Source organism: Armigeres subalbatus, chromosome 2 (genome assembly GCF_024139115.2).
Source record: "Armigeres subalbatus isolate Guangzhou_Male chromosome 2, GZ_Asu_2, whole genome shotgun sequence".
In the NCBI taxonomy this organism is placed as follows: domain Eukaryota; kingdom Metazoa; phylum Arthropoda; class Insecta; order Diptera; family Culicidae; genus Armigeres; species Armigeres subalbatus.
The window spans coordinates 42,354,390-42,378,490 of NC_085140.1; the positions used below are offsets into that span (position 1 = coordinate 42,354,390).

The 24,101-nt window shown below is 40.6% G+C and overlaps 1 protein-coding gene across 13 annotated transcripts in view; it reads left to right on the forward strand.

The window, feature by feature from the left end:
- The window catches only part of LOC134218489 (gamma-aminobutyric acid receptor subunit beta), a 269,248-nt gene that overhangs the window by 239,068 nt on the left and 6,079 nt on the right, over positions 1-24,101 (forward strand). For 11 of the 13 annotated variants that reach the window (XM_062697556.1, XM_062697555.1, XM_062697557.1 and 8 more), the window contains 2 exons: positions 1,482-1,766; positions 8,161-8,633. In XM_062697556.1, coding sequence (XP_062553540.1) covers positions 1,482-1,766; positions 8,161-8,633 — 758 coding nt within the window. The remainder of the gene's footprint in view (positions 1-1,481; positions 1,767-8,160; positions 8,634-24,101) is intronic. The other 2 variants (XM_062697562.1, XM_062697563.1) reach the window with 1 other exon arrangement.

Consider the following 24,101-nt stretch of genomic DNA (forward strand, 5'->3'; position numbering starts at 1 on the left):
GCGATGCATGGACTTGACTGATAACCAAATAGCCTACACAACTCGCATTTTAAAAACAATCATTCGAAAACGTTTCTGCATTTTTATTTACCAGTTTCTCGAAGATTATTTGTTTATTTATTTGTTCATCAGAAATTTTAAAACAAAACGCTGCCAAAGCAATTTTCAAACAATTGAAAGAACAGTTCAAATGACCCGAAACCAAGGCCAACCCATTGCTACACATCGAGATAACTGGATTCAACTACATTAATCAACTCATAAAGTTTTACGTGGAACAAAATAGAAAATCTTCCTGCATGACTGAGAAAAAAAAACAGCAAAAACAACAAACCTAGCCGAAACATTGATTTTCTTTGTTTGATCAAAAAAAAGTAACCAAAATGATTTTTAAACAATTTTCACATAATTTAATTTTTTGTATATTTTTGTTTTGATTTCTCTAGTTTGCTGAAATCACCTGAATCGAAAAAAAGGCTTTCTTACAAAACAATTAAATAGCTCACTTTCACATTAGTCATTTTCAATCATCACTTGTTGGTTCATTTCACTTGTTAACAGTTTACTCTCAGTATGTTTATGATCAAATATTGCGGATTGCGTGCGCCTCTACTTTTATTTCCTTGTATCCAACACCTGAGGCAACGGTTTATGGATGGTTCGAACAAATACAGAGTCTATTGAAATTTTGAAGCTTTAATTTTAAAAATAACAAAAACTGGAAAGGTTAATTGAATTACTGGTTCATAATGGAAGAAATTACGTGCTGTCAGATTCGTTAATTGAATCTAAGACATTCAGTAATATTTGTTATTTTTTGTATCTCGGATAACGTAAAATTCTCGCTATTTTTTCATGAATTTATGCTTCACATCAAAATTAATTACAATAAATGGAAATCGGGAAATACTCTGACTTTTGAATACAATTCACATATTTTATCAACAAGTTTACTTTGCCAATCATAAGCCTTTGCATCAGAATTGAATATGCATTACCCGTTTTCCTTTAATATAACCGTTCAATGAATCACATTTCGAATAATTTTATTATCTAAATTTCACTCACATTCTGCGACACAATTTCTCACCTATCACTGTTTCGAATTACTTACCACTACTCATACTCCCATCATCACTATTTTCAGATAGATGTAATCTCGCTTCATACCTTGTCCCAATATCTACTCCCAGCTCTTTCACAACTAAATGTATTTTCACTAACTAACTTGCCTCCATTTTTTACCATTTTTCCGAGTCAATCACATCATATTCTCTTGCCTTCATTCTCATTCTCTCTCTGCATCTCTCATCCACGTTTTTTCTCGTCATACAATCCCCCCATACTTCCCCAAATATTCTGAATATCCCCTTCTTATTTCTCTCATCTCAACATATTTATCGATATAAAATTATATTTACCAAATATATGCCAACTAACTGAAACATTATTCGTAATACAACCCTTTTCTGTTCTTATAGGAAATTATTCACGTTTAGCATGTGAAATACAGTTTGTACGTTCGATGGGTTATTATCTCATTCAGATTTACATACCATCCGGATTAATTGTAATCATATCGTGGGTATCATTTTGGCTAAATAGAAATGCTACACCAGCACGTGTTGCATTAGGTGTAACCACTGTCTTGACAATGACAACACTGATGTCGTCAACGAATGCTGCCTTACCGAAAATATCTTATGTAAAATCGATTGACGTATATTTAGGCACATGCTTCGTCATGGTATTTGCCAGTCTGCTGGGTATATAACAGTTTTTACTTACTTATATATACATATTTTTATATCTATATATATTCACTACTTGCTATTTGTACAAATAACCAGTCTCTTTCGTGTTTGTGTTACTTCATGTACTTAGAAGTTTGTTGAGGCACCCAAAAAAAGAAGAACAACCGGGGGTTTGCATGCTACTGGTGCCGCTTCTCGGAATCCTCCGGTCTGCACGGGGTCTCAACGCCTGTAGAGCCTTAAAGGAGTGCCAAGGAAAGCTGTTCCAAAAATTAGTCGTGCATGATTTAATTTTTGATCAGCTTTCTGCCTTTACAAGAATGCATCACGCTTGCCTTCATAGAAAACAAGTGTTAAGACCCCTGCCCGGGGTCTGAGAGTGCCAGATGATTGAAATTGAAAAAAGAAAATCGTAAAAAGCAGCGTAGCATGGAAATCCCCACCACTAAAAAAAACGCAAGTCTGAACGATACGAAAAAACAACCGGAAGACCCAAGCTTTTTCAAAGTCAGACGTAATGCATAGGCTATAAGATCCCGAGTAAAAACAGTCAAACCAGAACTCACCCATCACCCTCATAGAGAAGGAGTTGAGATTTAATTGTATAGCATTCGCGAGTTTAGAATCGAGCTTTCCACACACACCCACACATAAATACACCTTCGATATCTTTCATCCACTGCCACACACCTAACTGCAAGAAAAAACGCAATGAAAATGAATCAGGTTTTTCACGGCATAGTGTCAGCACTGTAACTTGATAATAATGAAAAAAAATCGCACTTGAATAGTTCGATGAGTCTCACCTTTGACTGAGATTACCGCCCACTTACTCACACATACACCAGGATACATTCTGTGAGATTAGGTCAGAAAGGCGCGTTCTAGAATAAAAGCCGTATATCAGCTTAACAACAAACTAACAATTATAACTGTCATCTCCTTTCTCCAAGCCTTCTCTTTCTCTGTCACTTTCGAGATCAACCCGGTCAGGAAAAGACATGATAAATATCCAAAAAACAAAAAGAAAATAAACCGGAAAACACTCACACGCAGCAAGAAAAGTTGGCTCGAACAGACACAGAACCCGAAACTCAAAGAGAAAAATTCGATAAATTCATCTAAACTAACTTTGATTTTTGCCTGGTGTGAATCAATACCAAACCCCCCGCTCTGAAACGCTAACTTTGAAACGATACAACAGTAAACAAAAAAAAATACGCGCCAACATTTCGCTTGTTTTCCAACCGATTGTATAGTTTTGCTCTTTCACATCCACTCTTCATCACCCAAAATGCTATTTATTTCACTTCTGTTCCTCTATAGTGTAGCTGCAAAAAATCTAAATACTGCGTTTGAAGTGCGCCATAGAGCTGACCAGAGAACGGGCTTTCGCTCGCACTTCTTCCGCATGAGCATTGATCACTTTTCTGTTTTCAGACATATGCAACGAAGTGCCATCAACGGGGGCGGAGGAGATCTGTTGAAAGATTACCAAATGAATTAGGTTGTGGCTCCGTAAAGAGCTATACACGTCTGAGCCTATCAAATAAACGAATTTGTGAAAAAAAAACTTTAGGGAGCTTTAAAAGAATACTGCATTGAATGATACGTTACCAGGTGGTTCTTATTTTACTTTTACAGCTTGAAAATGATTTAACAAATAGAAAAGATCTCACCCAATTCCTGCTGGTAATATTAAATTTAAAAATATTTTAGGAAAATCTTCAGGAGAGGAAAAATATAACATAATTTTTTTTTTAATATTCACCTGCTCTTTTAAAAGCTGATGAGAAATCAATTTTTAAAAAAATCAATTCAATTTTTTTGCAAACTTCCACGGAAATAAAAAACAAAGCTAGAATTAATTTTGTCCGGAATTTTCATGCTTTTTTATCGGAATTTCCACAAATTTTTTTTTCGGAATTTCCGCCGAAAATTCTTCGAAATTCCCATGAAAAAATATTCTAAACATCTTCGGGAAATCCTACGAAATATCTACTTTGAAATTTTCACCGAAAGTCCTTCAGAATGTCCAAGGAAAATTCCTCGGAAAACCAATTTTTTATGGAAATGTCTTCCGAATTTGCATTTTTCTAAATTTCTGCGGAAAATTCATCCAAATTTCAACAGAAAATTCTTCGGAATTCCCATGAAAAATTCTTCGGAATTTCCACATGAAAATCTTTAAAATTTCCAAGAGAAAATCTCCTAAAATCTACTGAAAAATTGATGTTTTTTCGAAAATTCAACGGAAAAAATCTCCGTGAAAATTTAGTTGTCCAAGGATAATTCCTCGGAAAACTAAATTTTCATGGAAATGTCTTCCAAATTTCCATTTTCCGAATTTCTGCGGAAAATTCATCCAAATTTCCACAGAAAATTCTTCGGAATTCCCATGAAAAATTCTTCGGAATTTCCCAATTTCCCAAGAGAAAATCTCCTAAAATCAACTGAAAAATTAATATTTTTTTCGAATATCCAACGAAAAAAAATTTCGTGAAAATTCAGTTATCCAAGGATGATTCCTCGGAAAACTAAATTTTCATGGAAATGTCTTTCAAATTTCCATTTTTCCGAATTTCTGCGGAAAATTCATCCAAATTTCCACAAAAAATTCTTCGGAATTCCCATGAAAAATTCTTCGGAATTTCCACATGAAAATCTTTAAAATTCCCAAGAGAAAATCTCCTAAAATCTGCTAAAAAATGATTTTTTCTTTTCAAATATTCAACGGAAAAAATCTCCGTGAAAATTTAGTTGTCCAAGAATAATTCCTCGGAAAACTAAAGAAAATTCTTCGGAATTTCCACATGAAAATCTTTAAAATTCCCAAGAGAAAATCTCCTAAAATCTACTGAAAAATTGATAATTTTTTCGAATATTCAACGGAAAAAATCTTCGTGAAAATTTAGTTGTCCAAGGATAATTCCTCGGAAAACTAAATTTTCATGGAAATGTCTTCCAAATTTCCATTCCGAATTTCTGCGGAAAATTCATCCAAATTTCCATAGAAAATTCTTCGGAATTTCCATGAAAAATTATTCGGAATTTCCACACGAAAATCTTCAATTCCCAAGAGAAAATCTCCTAAAATATACTGGAAAAATGATGTTTTTTCGAATATTCAACGGAAAAAATCTTTGTGAAAATTTAGTTGTCCAAGGATAATTCCTCGGAAAACTAAATTTTCATGGAAATGCCTCCAAATTTCCATTTTTCCGAATTTCTGCGGAAAATTCATTCAAATTTCCACAGAAAATTCTTCGGAATCTTGCCGCAAAATTCAAAGAATTTTTTTTTTCAAATTTTTTTGAGAATATTTTAAAAATCTTCATGTGAAATTCTTCTAAATTTCCACTGGAAATTTTTCAAAATTTCCACCGAAAAATATTCGGAATTCCCATGAAAAAATCGTCGGAACTTCCAAGGAAAATTTCTCAAAATACGTAAGGGAAATCCTACGAAATTTCCCCGGAAAACAGTTCGGTATTTGCAAGGTTGTTCTTTGGAATCTCCACGAAAAATTCTTCGGAATTTCGAAGTGATTTTTTTTTTAATTTCCACGGGAAATTCTTTGAAATTCCATGAAAAACTCTTCGGATTTTCGGCGTTTCCAAGAGACGATTTTCAAAATTTTCAAGGAAAATCGAAGAATTTCGTTGGAAAATTTATCGAAAATTTAGCATTAGCATTAGCATTGAGCAATTCGCACAAATTCGTAGGTGGTACAAGCCTGGACCATTGTGTGAGAGTAGCATCACTTTCATCCGTTACCACAGATATTGATTTGGGACTAATCACTATCTCTTAGATGGAAGCAATGCACTCTCTCCAATAGTCCAGATCTGTCCTGGCCACGTCCTTGCGAATGCTGGGGAAGGGGAAGGATGGTTAGTCGGACACCTACTTAAGAAAGATGCAGAGAACTCTACGACCTCTCATAGGTGCCACGGGAGGTTTTTTTTTGGAATTGTTAGTGTGGAAGGTTATAACAGTAGGAATTGTGTTGGTAGAACGTGAAACACAGAAAGAACTATGATAGAAATACAAAGTAGGAAAGGGACGAGCCTGGAATTGAACCCACGACCTCCTGCTTATAAGGCAGAAGCGGTAGCCACTAGACCACGGAGCTCGTCTCGTTGGAAAATTTATCGAAAATTCGCCAGAAAAAGTTTCTGCATTTCTACAAAAAAATCTTCGAGTATTTTACAAACAAAATCTTTGAAAATACCTCAACTTTTTTTCTGAATTTCCACTGGAAAAGGTTCGGAATTTTCACGGAAAAATCTTTTGAATATTCATTGAAGATTCTATAAAATTTCCATGGAAAACTATTAATTATTTCCATAATAATTCTTTGGAGTTTCCACGGAAAATTCTTCGGAATTCCCATACAAAATTCTCTGGAATTTTCATGGAAACCTCTTCGGAATTTTCACGAAATATTCTTCGGATTTTTTCACACAAAAATTGTTGATACTTCCACAATTGGAAGATTATTCGGGAAAATCTTTTGAATTCCCAGAGAGAAACGCTTTGGATTTTCCATAAAAAAAAGTCTTCGAATCTCCCACGAATTTTTTTTTCGGAATTTCATCGGATTTTTTTCAGCGAACTTATACGGGAAGTTCTTTGAAATTTCCACGGGAAAATCTTCAAAAATCCCTCGGGATATTCTTCTACATATACACAGAAGATTCTTCGGAACTTTCATGGCAAATTCTTCGGAGTTTCCACGGGAAAATTTCGGAGTGATTCTTTGGAGTTTTCCACGGGATTTCCAAGAAATTTCCCGCAAGTGATTTGTTTCGTAATTTTTTTTCAAGTTCCATTCTAATTTGGAATAAATTTTCAATTTCACTAATATTCAAAAACAGACCATTGAAAAAGGATTGAAGAAGAGAATTTACTCATAACACTCTCCTCTAATAATAACTAAAACTATCGCCGATGGCACTTCGTTGCGTCTATCAAACTCAAATCTGATGAATTTATTGAATAAGTTCGAGATAACTAAATCAAGCAGAACAATCCAAAGTCGAAGGCGAAAGAACACAAACGAGACACCTTTTTCACCAGCAGTTAGCTTTCAATGCACTCGAAAAGTAAAATCCATTTCAATAATCTACGAGAAAAGTCGATACTTTCATAACAATCCTATGGAACCAGATTGCAATATCCTTTTCTTCCCTCTTTGCTCTTCTTTCCAACAAAATAATAAAAGTACTAACAATCATGATTTTCCTACAAGCACTGTAAACGCGCCAGAATATATTTATACTTCCAGCACAAGAGAACACTTTAGTTTTTAATAAGCGTCAAACAGATCACACATTCTCGTAATAAAAGCCTCAGCAATAACTATATGCAGCAATCATAGTGTATAAGGGGAGATTTTCCATCGAATCTCGCCTCTCCCGGCAATGCAACGAGGGCCTAAAACAATCGCAGAGATTTCGGAAAACTGACGAGCAAAATATACAAAGAAATCAAAACAGGTGGAAAAAAAAACAACAAACGAAAAATGGAATCGTACCGAAACAAAGTTTCAAGCAATACGGCACGTGGTGGTGAACAATAGCGTTACTTTTAGTTGATTTGATGAATTTATCGAATTTCTCATGTCACTCTCATTGTATCAAACACAACTGCAAGCACCCCCATCAATCGATCGCTACTCATCCAGTCAGAGTCAGTCCACGTGACACCCATCGCGCCCCCGGGCAACACCGCCTTCGTCGCGGCCATACCGGGGCAGACGCAGCAGGGGCAGTCGACAAAAATGAAATTTTCCGCGATTTCGCCTAGCCATGCCAAGTCTCGCACACTCTCACGCTGAGGACCGTGGTGAGCAAGATCTCGTTTAAAACGGAACCGAAACTTGTGAACCTCCCACTAGGACGGGGGATCGAAGAGTTGATCGGTTCCTGATTTTGGGCGAGACAGAACTTGCGGAAAATTTCTGCATCCCAGCTACACCGTACACTCCATCACGCTTCACCGATCCATCCACATCGCATAGCTCACTCAAGCTCTCCCAGTAGTTAGATCGTTGTCTGGAATAAATCAAAAGAGAAAAAAATTAAGCTAATTAAGCTTACGAACCGTAAAGTAGAAGCTAATGTGTGAGAACTATCAATCCACTCATCAACTGCTCGAACTCAAACTACCACCTAATATCTATGATAACACTCTATAATAATCTCTAATCTTGGTGTAACTGTAATTTGTGTGTGCGTGTGCTTACTGAAACCTAGGTGTTTGTTTGAATCACAATTCTCGTTTTTGGTATTGTTTCGCTGTTGAACTCGACCTGCTGCTATTTCCTGATACTGATCTGAATTTTTTCTATCATCCCCTTTCCCCGCTCGATTCTTTGATTCCAAATTCTGAACGACTGTAGAATACGCCACCGTCGGTTATATGGCGAAGCGGATACAGATGCGCAAGCAGCGCTTCATGGCAATCCAGAAGATCGCTGAGCAGAAGAAGCAGCAGGCGGCGGACGCCAACCATCCGCCTCCACCGCCACCGGCCAGCGATCACAGCCATGGCCATGGTCACGGGCACAGCCACGGCCACCAGCACACGCCAAAACAGCAGATGGGCAGCCGTAGCGGTACCATGTCCAATGTGCCCCCCCATAATATCGCGGGATCACGAGGTTGTTCTATTGTAGGTCCACTGTTCCAAGAGGTCCGCTTTAAGGTGCACGACCCGAAGGCGCACTCGAAGGGTGGCACGCTGGAGAACACGATCAACGGGGGTCGGGGCGGGGGTGGCCCACCGGGTGGCGGCGGTGGTCCACCCGGTGGAGGCGGCGGCGGGCCGGACGAAGAATCGGGTGCACCGCAACATCTGATACACCCGGGCAAGGTAAGTCGAAGTTATGTAGTTAAGTTAAGTTATGTTTGTCAAATCTACTCTTCAAGTCTTCATTCGTATTTTTATTTCGCCGAGATTCGCACAATTGAGATCTCAGCAAACATGTTTTTTTATTAGACAAAATTTTCAGGAGAAGGGACATTTCGTACACGACTGCATGGTGTTGTTGAATTGCAGAAAAAAGAATTCATGGACATAGCTAGAAGGGACAAAAGCCATTAAAAAGAGAAGAAGAAGAAAACATATTTAATAATTTGGGCATTTTTTTAAAAGACGTATGGCCAACAAAATTTAAAAAAAAATATTTTTGCGAAAACACAGCGTTTTGTATACATATTAGGAATGCTCTGGTTTTCCTTTCATTGTCCAAGAAACAAATAAAAGTTACAGAATAAAGGTTCCTCCGAAGCACATTATCTGTTGCTTCGTGAAATCATGAAGTTTGAGTTGTCATACGAATTTGGAAAATGTTTATTTCGTAGGACCTCTGGATTATGGCCAATATGGCTAAGTGTCCCTTGAAATATCATTCCCATCATTGTTTTGTAAAATCATGATGTTTTAGGTGTGAAACAACCTTGACTCAATTAAGAAAATGTTCAATCCGTTGGTCCTCTGATTTGACGCCGATTTGAACGGATTGGACGCAACTGACCCAGGAATTCTAAAAATGTTATAATCATCATTGCATTGCTAAATTATAAAGTTTAAGGTGTCTCTCGACGTGCCATTCTGTAGGTCCTCTGGATTGTGCCGCTTTTCTTGCCGGATTGAATCAAAGTAGCCCCGGAACCCTTGTAACCAATGTGACCGGATCGAGCCCGAATGGCTCAAGAATGCTTGAAATATCATTCCCATCATTGCATTGCATGAAGTTTGATGTGTCACACGACGTGCTTTAAATTAATTTTGGAAATGGCCATTCCGGAGGTCCCCCGGATCGTTCCGGATGTGGTCGAATTAACCCCGAATGGCCCAGGAACCCTAAAAATATAATTTCCATATTTTTTGTGAAATCATGAAGTTTGAGATGTAATACGACCTGTTCTAACAAGGACAACTGACCCCAAAGGATTCTGGAATAATTATGGAACCATACTGAGGGTTGAGCCTCCATCCGGATGGAATGCAAGTTGTTGCGAAGGAAATGGTCAAGAAATGTGGTTTTGACAGCAGTTTTAATTTTTGAAATTCCTTAAAACAGACGTCAAGGACGGAAAGGTTAACGGCACACGGTCGTTTTGGTAGGGCCTGCTTGCGGATACATGCAGATTTTAATAGAAGTTCAACAGAGCCCAATCATCAGTCATCACATTCTAGGAAGGCCCCCAGGTCGCACCTCCTCTAGCTGATGTAAGAAGGACAGCAATGCTCAGCCTAGAACAAGGTGCCTCGACCACTAACATATACCACTAGGTGCAGTGATCTAAGCAGTCACTAAGGCTCGCAATTAAGCAATACAACAAAGGACGCTATAATGCCTTGTGCATCAGGGTAGGCGTGAGCGACTTCAAGAGTGGTAACCTCACCAATCGTCGATCGCAAGCTATGATAGTAACCTAGCGACCCGTATCATAATCTCACGTAGGAGACAAGCAGCCACGACAACACCCACCGCGCATGAACCACTATGGCCGAAACGTAGCATAATAAAGGTCACATCGATACATGATTCACTGCTCGGTCTTCGAAGGACTTCTGCTCAACACCTTCGGCATAACTTACTGCGATCATGGCCTTTACAATCATAAGATTTATGACCGCAGCCAAGACACCTAAAGCAGGCATACCGACCAACCCACTTTCAGTTTAGCCTCATCCATTACCTTCTTGGCCCCTGCCATAGGTACTTGTAATAAAGCAACCTGCCGTCCAGGGTAGCTTTTGCGTAGCCTAGTCGCGGATTCTTGGATCTCGACATTGCACTGATCTCTCAATGCATCGACCAGGTCTTCGGCCTCGGTTACTTCATCCAGTCCCTTGCACTGGATGTTCGAGACTGGACATAGAGCTCGTACTTGAACCCCATCACCCAGGACCTCCTCTGCGAACTTTTTGTACTCAGAACTCTAAGCAGCATCCCGCTTCAAGACGAGAATCATCTCGCCTTTCCGCGTCCTTCGGATATAGTTGATATCCTCTCCTAGGCTTCTCATTCTCTCACATGGCCTTCAAGACGTCGACGTAGCTTTTATTGTCAGTCTAAACGATAATCGCCTCACCTCTTCCTTTCGCTTGACACTGCCATTGGAAGGCGCACCCGTGCTCTCTTGTGCTCTACCCTTCTTAGCATTGGTGCGCACCGCTCCGCCTGCCGCACTCCTTGCGACCTGCTGCCGACTCCGCCTCGCCATTTTGGGGTTCACGACCTCCCTCTAGGGCAGGTCTTCCTCCCGGCGGGCTTCAGTGGTCTTCACTGGTGGAAGCACTGGTTTACTCTTCTCCATGGGGCCAGCATTTCGCTCGACCCTCTCCCGTCGTTTATCAGCCTTCCTTCCTCTTAGGGACTACTGAATTCGCGTTAGCTACCTTCAGGTCAGCCTCCTGCGTGGCCTTACTGAGCATCGAAGGCAATGCAAGGATTGACACTTTCGTGTTCAAAGCCAGATCAGCGCTAGTCAGGAAAGAGCATCCCACTCAGTTGGCAAACTGAATGACAAGATTGTACCGCGTGCTACAAAGCCCGCCACGGTTTTATTGGACGGTAGATAGCCTGACCATTAGCCCATTCGCCATTTCAGGTCGGTGCCACCCGGCCTTACTAAGAGAATAGAATGTCCAGACTACCAGCCCTTGCTTCACAATATTGCAATATTGAAAAACATAATACATCCAATAACATGCATCCAATATACCATAATCAGTATCTTACTGGAATTGTCCCTGATGTGCCGATGGCACTCTTTCGGCTGCTTTGTAAACGGCACACGGTCGCTTTGATAGGGTCTGCTTACGGACACTTACGTTTTTTTTGTGATTTAGCAGAGCCCACTGCTAAACCCCACCACGTCCTAGACAGCCCCCCCCCCCCCCCTACCAGGCTTTTTTTTTTTTTTACAAGGGAGCATGCATTTACACACTAACCCAGTACACGTGCATTGTAGTTGCCAAACTACCACACGGAAGTGTACTGGAGTGTCGGACTCGACCATACCGGTAATACCGACTAAACTCCCTTGGGCTCCACCATCGTTTCCCCCAGGAACTACCTCGCAGTACTACTTCTGGGGGGATGGCAGTACTAAGCGTACTCGCTCATTATCGCTCACACATGCACTCGTCCCACGCGAGACTGACTTGGGTGCTCGCACACCATTCACTCCATTTGAGTCTTACTTGGATGCTCTCCCGGGCGCTCCGCTGCCATGCCTCGAGGTGTCAATAGCGGTAACTGCCTGGGCCTACAGATATTACGCTACGACACTCCTGCCTCAGCACGAGCAGATCAATCACACCACTGCCGAAGCAGACCACACGCTACCCTGCCAAAGCAGGGACCCTCCCCATGCACCACATGTGCACAACTGTAGGTGTGTGGGTACAACCCACTGCTACCCTGCCGCCGAAGCAGCTTCTCCAAAGACCATTCGCTCCATGTGACCCTTTTTCGGGTGCTCACTCCACTGCAATGCCTCGAGGTGTCGATGGGTACCTCGACTCTTACCTCGGCATGTGCAGTCCATACTCAGACTTCTGCTGCGCTTCGAGGTGACAATAGCGGCGACACGCTATGACACTCCTGCCTCAGCACAACCAGATCACTCACTCCCTGCCGAAGCAGCTCACGCGCTACCCTACCGAAGTAGGGACACTCCCCAACTCACTCTAACACTCCACTGCCATGCCTCGAGGTGTCGATAGCGGTATGTAGGGACCAATCAACGATACTACGCTACGACACTCTTACCTCGGCATGTGCAGTCCATACTCAGACTTCTGCTGCGCTTCGAGGTGACAATAGCGGTGACGCGCTATGACACTCCTGCCTCAGCACAACCAGATCACTCACTCCCTGCCGAAGCAGCTCACGCGCTACCCTACCGGAGTAGGGACACTCCCCATGCCAATTGGCACTCCCTGGGCTTGTGCTTTTGAAGCGGCACACAGTCGCTTTGATAGAGTCTGATTACGGGCACTTGTGGTTTTTTGGGAGGGATTTTAGCAGAGCCCACTGCTAAATCCCACCACGCCCTAGGCAGTTCTCCCTGACTCGCAGACAGCTGGGGAGGGGTCGTCAAGCCCTTGGACATGGTCCATGCTGTCCCTGCTGTCCCTGCTGCCCCCGCCCCCTACCAGGCTTGTAAAATGTCATCTGCATGTCATTTGACTAATTTGTTAATAACTTTCTTCAGAAGTAAAATTCACATCATAATTTTAGATGTACTCTTAACGCTTGAGTAGGGCTATATTTTTGTTCAAGGGTACATTGCTCTAAATATAACATCTAAGGCTGGAGAGTGAAAACTCTCCAAAATATCACGTGTCATTTGACATAATGTCATTTGAATGACATTTTGCCTCCCACGCCCCAGATTACATATTTACAGCAATGTCTTGTTAGACAAAGTTTTAGGCACATTTAAGCGCTATAAGTTCATCATACATCAAGAATCAATATCTAAATTCTGAAAAAAGTTCTGGGAAAATTATACAAACGCACAGTCACTTAGGGAGGGTGGTGAATAGTAAGGACAATAAAAGGGACAGCTGGTGAGTTTTGTGACTAGCAAGCTCGTGTACAGTATTTTCCCTCACTTCGATTTCTTAATGCAATTATTCACGAGTCACATGGTTCGCTAGACTTCCGCATCAAAACAAACTGGCCAGCTCACTCAACATGACGGTTTGGCCTATTTGGCCCATTAAATCACCTCCATTTAAGACATCTTGGGCTACACTTCCAGCTACCTAAGTATGCGAGCGATTGTCATTGGCAGACTAGAACTATGCTTTTGTACCCCAGTGATAACGTATGATCCACATATTAAACACAAATTTGGACACCTATTTTTCTTACCAAAGCAAACATTTTTGGAAGGTTGAGCTACTCTTGTTTCCATTTTTCGGAAAATAAATCACAACCTAACAGAGGGACGTGTTGCAGAGATCACTTCGCATTAGTCGGGTGCGTCATCCTAACAAGGAACCCTATGGACAAAGAATTAACACATGCCGATCTTCTCAAAGAGTGCGAAGCTGGCTGTCATCCGCAACATATTACAACCTTCCCTAGTGAAGAGTCTTCTCTATTCATCTATCCAATGAAATGGAGACGCATGGTAATTTTGGTGGGTATTTAATTTTTATTGGGGGCCCTCCTTAGCCGTGCGGTAAGACGAGTGGCTACAAAGCAAGACCATGCTGAGGGTGGCTGGGTTCGATTCCCGGTGCCACTTTAGGCAATTTTCGGATTGGAAATTGTCTCGACTTCCCAGGACATAAAAGTATCATCGTGTTAGCCTCATGATATACGAATGCAAAAATGGTAACTTGGCTTAGAAACCTCGCAGTTAATAACTGTGGAAGTGCTTAATAAACACTAAGCTGCGAGGTGGCTCTGTCCCAGTGTGGGGATGTAATGCCAATAAGAAGATGAAGACTCAATTTCCATTAACCCTTATGCGGCCAACAAAAAAAACACACGTCGATGGCCGACAGGGTACCCGTGTTCCCATAAATTGATATTCTCATAACTTCATCAATTTTCAACCAATTTGGATAATTTTGACAGTTTTGGAACCAGAAACTCATATACTTTTTGCCCATTGTCAAGGTTTGCAGCGTATGTCCATGGTTATCCAAGAAATCTTTGAAGTAAGACTTGAGAGTCTACACGCGTAATCAAGGGCCATTCAACCAGTTTCAAATATGCTACAAGCTCTTTGCGCTTCTTAGAATTGAAGGTGTTCACAGTATATGCTTGCTGAAATGAGGTCTTAGTCATCCGAGAAATCTCTGGAGTAAAGCCTGAAGATCTACTCGCGTAACCAAAGGCCTATCATGCAAATTCAAATACGGTACATGCTCTTTGTGGTACTTAGCATAGAATGCGTTCACAGAATATGTTCCGAGTTATCTAAGAAATCTCTGGAGTAAGGCCTTAAGGTCTACACTCGTAACCATGGGTCTATGGACTTGTTTCAAAAGTGGTACATGCTCTTTGCGCATCTTGAAATCAAATGTGATCACTACATATGTTCTGCGCTATCGAAGAAATCTCTTGGATAAGTCCTCTGGCGCCTTCATTACATATGTTCATGGTCATCCAAGAAAACCCTGGAAAAGGCCTTCAGGTCTACACGCGTAACCAGAGATCTTTTAGATTGTTTCAAAAGTGGTGCATGCCCTTTGTGGTACATAGAAGAGAGCGCTTCCATTGCATATGTTGATGGTCATCCAAGAAAATCCTGGAAAAGGCCTTAAGATCTACACGCGTAACCAGAGATCTTTCAGATTTTTTCAAAAGTGTTACATGCCCTTTGTGGTACATAGAATAGATTGCGTCCATTGCATAGGTTCATGGTCAACCAAGAAAACCCTGGAATAGGCCTTTAAATCTGCATGGGTAGCCAGAGATCTTTTGGCTTGTTTCAAAAGTGGTACATGCCCTTTGTGGTACATAGAATAGAATACGTCCATTGCATATGTTCATGGTCTTCCAAGAAAATGCTAGAATAGGCCTCAGGATCTTCACACGTAACCAGATACTCTTCGGATTGTTTCAAAAGCGGCATATGCCCTTTGTGGTACATAGAATATACCGCTTTCATTGCATATGTTCATGGGTATCCAAGAGAACACTTGAACAATCCTCAAGAACTTCACGCGTAATCAGAGTTCTTTCGGCCTATTTGGATAGTTATACATGCCTTTTATGGTACGTAGAATAGAATGCACCCATTTCAAATGTTCATGGTCATCCAAGAAAAAGTCTGAAGTAAGGCATTAGGATCTACACCAGAGATATATCAGCCTGTTTTAAGTTTGGTACATGCCTTTGGGGCCCATGAATAAAATGCGTTCATGGCATATGCTAATGGTCATCCTAGAAATTTATGGAGTAAGACTTCTAGGCTTACACGAATATCTAGAGGGTCTTTAAGGTCACTCCTTACGGAATCCAAGTTTCAAAGTGCTCGCGTTTTCGGGGGCACACCACTCGATACGGAAGCAACGCACAACTGTCGTTTTTATTATTTCACGCATGCTGCGACGCAGCAAAGCTAAATCAACAAAAATGACAGTTGTGCGCCGCCTGCGTATGGATTGGTTTGCCCCCGAAAACGCGAGCACTTTGAAACTTGGATTCCGTGAGGAGTGTCCTTAATCTAATTTTAATATGGTACATGATCTTTGCGATATTAGCCCGTTTTTTTCCTCACGTTCTCGGCGTGAAGTTGTATCGTTCCAATTTATTTACATTTTGCTTTTTCAAAAAATAGACATCTTCATATTAGTGATATGAATGAAGATTGTATACTACCTGGAACCAACAACAACAAGACAACAATAACTACTTGGAATGCTAATATATCAAGATGAGGTTTCCCATATTGTTTATTCTTCAATAACTGCCCAGAGCTAATGACAACAACTTGAACTACTTGAAATGCAAGCATATATCAATAGCCTTCCGTTAGTGAGTTGATCTGCAGATCATTGCTATATGGAGTTCATAGACTACCTAGTACCATGGCAAAAACAAAAACTACATACTAGTCGTCCTGTACCGTCGTCCTGTACCGTCGTCCTCCGCAGCTTAGCCTTTCGATTTCAGTACTTTCAAAGTTAATTGCCTATGTTCCGGGTATTAAGCCACCCGGAGTGGAAATTAATTACTATGTCTGAAACTCGATTATGCATATGCACAACATGTGATAGATTAAGTTCGGAAAAGGTAGAAAACCGCTACCTTCCGTCCCTTCCAGTTGTTCTTCAATAACTGCATCCGTTACGGAGGTTGATCCACCGACCTTGACTCTATGGAGTTCGTAGACTACCTGGAGCCCACGACAACAACAAGAACTACTTGGAATACAAACAAATACCATGAAGGCGTCACACAACTTGTTTATTCTTCAATAACTGCCTCCGTTACCAAGGTCGAATCCCATACCTTGACTCTATGGAGTTCGTAGACTACCTGGAGTCTTCGACAACAATAAGAACTACTTGGAATTCACACATATACCAAGAAGTGGTCTCGCAACTTGTTTATTCTTCATTAACTGCCTCCGGAGGTTGATCCACAGACCTTGAATTTATGGAGTTTGTAGACTACCTGGAACCAATGACAACAACAAGAATTACTTGGAATACAAACAAATACCAAGAAGGGGTCACACAACTTGTTTATTCTTCAATAACTACCTCCATTACGGAGATTGATCCGAAGACCTTGACTCTATGGAGTTCGTAGACTACCTGGAGCCCACGACAACAACAAGAACTACTTAGAATACAAACATATACCAAGAAGGGGTCACGCAACTTGTTTATTCTTCGTTAACTGCCTCCATTACGGAGATTGATCCGAAGAACTTGACTGTATGGAGTTCGTAGACTACCTGGAATCAATGACAGCAACAAGAACTACTTCACCTGTCATAAGACGAGTTTATACAATCCCATTGAATTCCACCACTTAATTGTATCTTGTCAAGATACAATTAAGTGGTGGAATTCAATGGGATTGTATAAACTCGTCTTATGACAGGTGAAAACATTCCACTAAAAAGCTCAAAATAATTTTCTTATTAAGAACTACTTGGAATGCAAACATGTTTCAAGAAAAGGTCATTGGATGACCCGGAACATATACTGTGAAAGCATTATATGCTAAGCACCATAAAGAGCATGTACCGTTTTTCAATTTACATGATAGACCTTTGGTTACGTTAGCAGACCATAAGATCTTATTCCAAGGATTTTTTTGGATGACTTGGGCCTTACTCCAGGGATTTTTGGAGACCCAGAATATATACTGTGTACACCGACTATTCTAAGAAGCGCAATGAGCATGTAATATATTTGAAACTGGTTGATAGTCCTTCGGTAACGTGTGTAGACTCTTAAGCCTTACTTCAAAGATTTCTTGTATAACCATGGACAAAAGCTGTAAACCTTGACAATGGGCAAAAAGTATGTGAGTTTCTGTTTCCAAAACTGTCAAAATTATCCAAATCGGTTGAAAATTGTTAAAGTTATGAAAATATCAATTTATGGGAACACGGGTACCCTGTCGGCCATCCACGTGGTAAAAAAAATCAGATGCCCCTCCCCACGTCCCTCCTCACTGTATCAACGTGATTTTCTCACAGATGCTACATTTTATGGAGTTCTTAGATAAATTTTCAGATTTCAGCTATAAAAATTCATTGAAATATCACCACTTGAATTTGAAAAAGGAACACGGGTACCCCGTCGGCCGCATAAGGGTTAAAGTTATTTTGACCAAGTTCTTTCATCTGAAGTAAGTGGCGTTTTGTTCTTCATGTTATGTCCAAGCGCTACACGTGTAAATATTTTATAGATAAATTATCTATAATAATATTCTAAGCTTGTTGATAACCTATAATATAACATAACCTTTGCTCCCCCAGACCTAAACGATTTCATCGCCGCGACGGGGACAACTAGTCGCCGCGATTCTATAGTTGGGGTTCTTCCATCCATGTTCCATTTAAACTTCCATGCCAATGGCGACCGAATCGCAGTCGCCAAGCGATAGAATCGCCTCGAGATTGTCTCATCGCGTGTGTTTAGGGGAACCTTTAACATTCTTAAGTGACTATTTACTCTGCATATCAGAGTACCGTTGCACGGTGGCTAAAATCGTGTTTTTAGTGCATTTATTTAATAGTTATGTGATTTAACGTAAATGGCGTCTTCGAGACATTTTATCAGTAAGTCGATGCGCTTCTTCGGATGTATTCAGTCTTATGACCAATCCCCGTAAAAGTGAGATGAAAAATTTATTTTTTCCATTTTACAACATGGAAGGTATACGTCTTCGCGAGAGTTGTAGCAAAAGTTCTCCTAAAAACTTTGTCGAAGACACCAAATTTGTAATTTCATTATTTTTGCTTTTTATGCCAACAAGCTTTGAACATGTTCGACGTATAAAGCATACAAGTATATGGAGACGCATGGTACATTGGCTCATAAATTCCTTGTTATGAGAGAGTTATTTTTGCTTTCATAGCAGGAAATGGTTTTTGATGAAACATTTCTTACATTCGTGGCTGGCCCAATTATTACTTCCGGTCTTTTACTATACTTAGTATATTACTGTATAACATAACCCAAGCAGCGCAAATTGTTTCACTACTGAACATTTCACTGTGTTGCAACTATTCGGAAAGAAGCAATCTTTGCGTATGTGCCATCAAATATAACTCTCTTGCAATCTAAAAAGCTCAAGAGGTGGAGCCTACGGAAACATCCTACGATTGCAGTAAAATTTCAATAATGTTGCAAAATACTACAGCGGAAAAAAATAAAATAAAAATATAAAACTGGATTCGATTTATGGATCTTGTGATTGATAGTCCTTCACTCTACCACAATACCATTCAACACTTCGAAGGGACTGCATGCTGACTCACAATAAAAACCATACAATTATGAAGTTTTGTACTCGGGTTTCCTGTTACTTGATTGCACCATCACAGGAAAAAAATGTGAGTTGTCAAAACGTTGAACGATGCTAAATTAAACATGACGACACATTCAACTTATCTGCAACTTAATTTAAACAAACAATTAAATTTTGAAAGACGCATTGATGTTACATGGTAAAAAATATGCAACTTAATGATTTTGTTTCGTATTTGCAACGTGAAGTGCAGTATTCTTGGTTTGTTTGTTTCCAAATGTCAAACACGTACTGCATTGCAATTTTAATGAAACATTGATTGCAATTCGAACGTTTTTGACATCTTGATGCAACTTGATGTTTTTCCAATGCCTTTAATGAAACTGAATAGAAGCAAGGTGCTTTTAGGAAGATGTTGCGTGTGCTACTTGGGAAACGCCTTAAAAGGGTCTGGGTCATTTGGCATAAAGTCATTTGGCATAACGCCATTTGGCATAAGGTCATTTGGCATAACGGACATTTGGCATAATTTCGAACTGTGAAAGCGAAAGGGATATTTCATGTATTGTTTAGCGTAGATAAAGTAGGTCGAGGCTGTTTTCTGATAAATTTCAAACTGATGACATAGACATAGACATTTTCCGGAAGAACGAAATAACAAAAAATAACAAAACGGCAAAAGGGAGGGATCACATCCATCATTGACTTATTCCGGCGACATGCCTACTTTTAAAATAGGGATTACATCCACCATTGCTTCAATCCGGGCATGCGCCTTAAGATTGGATCAAATTCACCTTTGCCTTAGTTCGGGCAAGCACCCAACTTTAAAAACTCAAGCAATACACTTGTCGTAGACGAGTTACTTAAACCATCCAAGTCACATATGAGCTACTGCAACCAAATCAATCTGAATTGTGCTACTCGGGGAAGAGATCACATATACCATTGATTTATTCCCGGCAAGCGCAAAAAAAGAGTCACATCCGCCATTGCCATAATCCAGACAGGGCCTACTTTTAAAGAAGGGATCACATCCACCATTGCCACAATTCGGGCCACACACCTACTTTTAAAGAAGGGATTACATCCACCATTACTTCAATCCGGGCAAGCGCCTACTTTTAAAGAACGAATCAAATCCTCCATTGCCATAATCCGTGCAATCACTTATTTTTAAAGAAGAGATCACATCCACCATTGCCTTAATCCGCGCAAGCGCCTTCTTTTAAAGAAAGAATCACATCCACCATTGTCATAATCCGGGCAAGCGCCTATTTTTAAAGAAGGGATCACATCCACCATTGCCTCAATCCGGGCAAGCGCCTTCTTTTAAAGAAAGAATCACATCCACCATTGCCATAATCCGGGCAAGCGCCTACTTTTAAAGAAGGGATCACATCCTCCATTTCCATAATCCATGCAAGCGCCTACTTATAAAGAAGGGATCGCATCCACCATAGCCTTAATCAGGGGATGCGCCTACTTTCAAAGAAGGGATCACATCCTCCATTGCCTCAATCCGGGCAAGCACTTTTTTTTAAAGAAGGAATCACATCCACCATTGTCATAATCCAGGCAAGCGCCTACTTTCAAAGAAGGGATCACATCCTCCATTGCCTCAATCCGGGCAAGCGCCTTCTTTTCAAGAAGGAATCACATCCTCCATTGCCATAATCCATGCAAGCGCCTACTTTTAAAGAAGGGATCGCATCCACCATGACCTTAATCCGGGCAAGCGCTTACTTTTAAAGAAGAGATCATATCCTCCATTTGCATAATCCGTGAAAACGCCTACTTTAAAAGAAGGGTACACATCCACATCGCACGCCTACTTTTAAAGAAGGTATCATATCTTCCGTTGCCATAATTCGGCCACACGCCTACTTTTAAAGAAGGGATTACATCCTCCATTGCTCTAATCCGGGCATGCGCCTACTTTTGCATTGCATTGCAAATGCATTCTTTCCACGAGAGGATAATGTCTTTTTAATATTGTTATCGACGGGTGTAAGTTGTGTTAGTCACCATTTAACGAACGCAAAAAAAATATGCCAAATGTCCGTTATGCCAAAAGACCCTCACTTTTGACGCTGGTCACAATTATGCCAAATGTCCGTTATGCCAAATGACCGTTATGCCAAATGGCCTTTATGCCAAATGACCTTATGCCAAATGGCGTTATGCCAAATGATTTTATGCCAAATGGCCCGCTCCCGCCTTAAAAATACGCTTTTAGCCACTGTGCGTTGGGCTACCTATAAGTGCTCCGTCATCAGCCGTTTCTAAGTCGTTTAGATGCTACCTATAAAGCCTAAAACTGTCATAGCAGCCCATGGTTTTCCTTTTCCCAGATGTCTACTCACTATTTCGTAGGCCAGCTTAAGATAAATACACCACTAGGTGTTCCAATCTGCCAAATTCACGATTCAACCATCTAGGATTTTAGTATGGGAGAGCCAGCCGGTTTGTTTTCGTTTTGCACTTCTTCTCTTCCACAAACTTGGCAGATTGGAGCACCTAGTACTGTATTCAAGGGGCAAGTAACTCTAAACTTTGCGAAAATATTAGTCATTGTCTCGCAATAGTATTTCGTTATATTTCTAGTATGCATTATTTTCGTCAAACAAAGAAACGGTTTTTAAGAATTTAAAGGAGACTGAAATCATGCGTTGCCAAAAACTGGGTGGACTGTATCGACTGGGTGGCGTTCTGTTCCATGATTTCCCAACCAGAGCTCTTCGATCAATTAACAGTAGATAAGACCAAGATGAATACAGCACTAGGTGTTCCAATCTGCCAAATTCACGATTCAGCCATCTTGGATTTTAGTATGGGAGAGCCAGTCGGTTTGTTGTCGTTTTGCACTGAAAATGAATTTTTACCCCCGCCTTCTTCTTTTCCATAAACTCCATTGGAGCACCTAGTAGTGTATTCATCTTGGATAAGACGTAGTTTTTCGCTAGAGTATTTTTTAGTATTTCTGGATACTGTCGAAAGCTTAGGGTGATTATAGAATGAAGCCAGAAATCGGCCATTTTGTAAACCACGTGCTTTTCCGATATTTTTTTCAAGCGCACGAGATGAAAGAACAATAACGCGTATGGGGCTGAAATAATGGTAGATCGAATGCTTAGTTATGCTGAACAATCATAATTTGAGTTTCGGTACTGTACGAAAACTATTCCGCCAGATTTGGGCTTTTTGAAATGTATGTAGATAAACGTGTGGTGAATTTGAAATTCACCACGGGCTTCATTCTATAATCACCTTAGAGTTAGTTGCCCTTTGACTGTATTCATCTTGGACCAGCTAACGTTCTGGCAAGGCAAAATACCCTATTCGTTCCTATGAAGTATCATGCGCTTCCACAGCCACCCACTTCCCCGCACTGTCCGTACAAGAATGAGCTTAGCTGACAAGTGGTGCTTGTTGCCAAAGGGCTGCCTCATGCCTCCATGAGTTTCCCTGCAACAGAATACAGTCAACTCTCTACATCTCGATGTTCCATGCCTCGATATCTCTCCCTATGTCGATGACTTTCTCGGTCCCTATATATTTGCTCTCTACATCTCGATAACCTCCCTATCTCGATATTGTCTGGTAATATTTTGTTCAGGAATGACTTTCTCGTCGATATATTCAAATTTCTAGGCTACTATACCATTTTTGGTCAAAAACAAACGCATCAGAAGCAACAAATGACATTTGTTTTGTTGTCGTTTTTCATAGTAAGGAGCCTTTTTCTAGAAGCGGGAAGAGGCCCCAAAACGCCCCCCGAGGCAAAACACCTTCTGGGTAATCCCTCATATTTAACATGTTTGGCCATAACAAAACTAGACCTAAAATTATGCAGGATGATGCACTACATGAACATAGATTTTTTTGTTTTGCTTTTCGGATGAGCCACTAAGACCAGTTTTTAGATCTATTGCAGCGTTACCCGTATCCTTAGTGTATACGTGCATGTTGAAATATTTCATTACTATTGTGAAGCTATGCAGTATCGGTTTCAATACAGTTGTTGTTTTGTTTTCTGAAGAGCATAATGGCAAGGTCCCGCTGTTCATACCCTTCACAGAGCGTCAATAAGAAATCAATCCTTTCTTGAGAAAACAGAACAGTAATACTGTTATTAGGTCAAGCATCGGAGCTCTAGCCACATCCTTGTCTTGCTTCTAGAATCTTCTTCTTCTTCTTATTGGCATTACATCCCCACACTGGGACAGAGCCGCCTCGCAGCTTTGTGTTCATTAAGCACTTCCACAGTTATTAACTGCGAGGTTTCTAAGCCAAGTTATCATTTTTGCATTCGTATATCATGAGGCTAACACGATGATACTTTTATGCCCAGGGAAGTCGAGACAATTTCCAATCCGAAAATTGTCTAGACCGGCACCGGGAATCGAACCCAGCCACCTTCAGCATGGTCTTGCTTTGTAGCCGCGCGTCTTACCGCACGGCTAAGGAGGGCTTACTGCTTCTAAAATATCACCAGTAAAGCGACAAGCCCGGGATTTATCTATATCTACAAAACCATTTCTGGCAAAAGAATTTGTTCAGTAGCAAGAATTTCCGTGTGTTCCTTTCACTACCATTAGATCATGGAGAGTTAGTACGCATTAAAACCTTTAACTCGATTTTTTTCTAGCGATCAATTCAGTCTAGGATGGGCACTGGGTATCGAGGTTTTTTTTAACTAATTGCTGAAAAGTTAGCTTCAAACGGTGGAAATTCGAGTCTTTCAACTATCTGCAGAGTAAAGTTCATGTTGTTATACTTCAAACAGTGCTGTTGGTAGCGAGGACTAAATACCTACGATGAGTCCTTAATTACCACAACTCATTGCCCTAGCTCGAAAA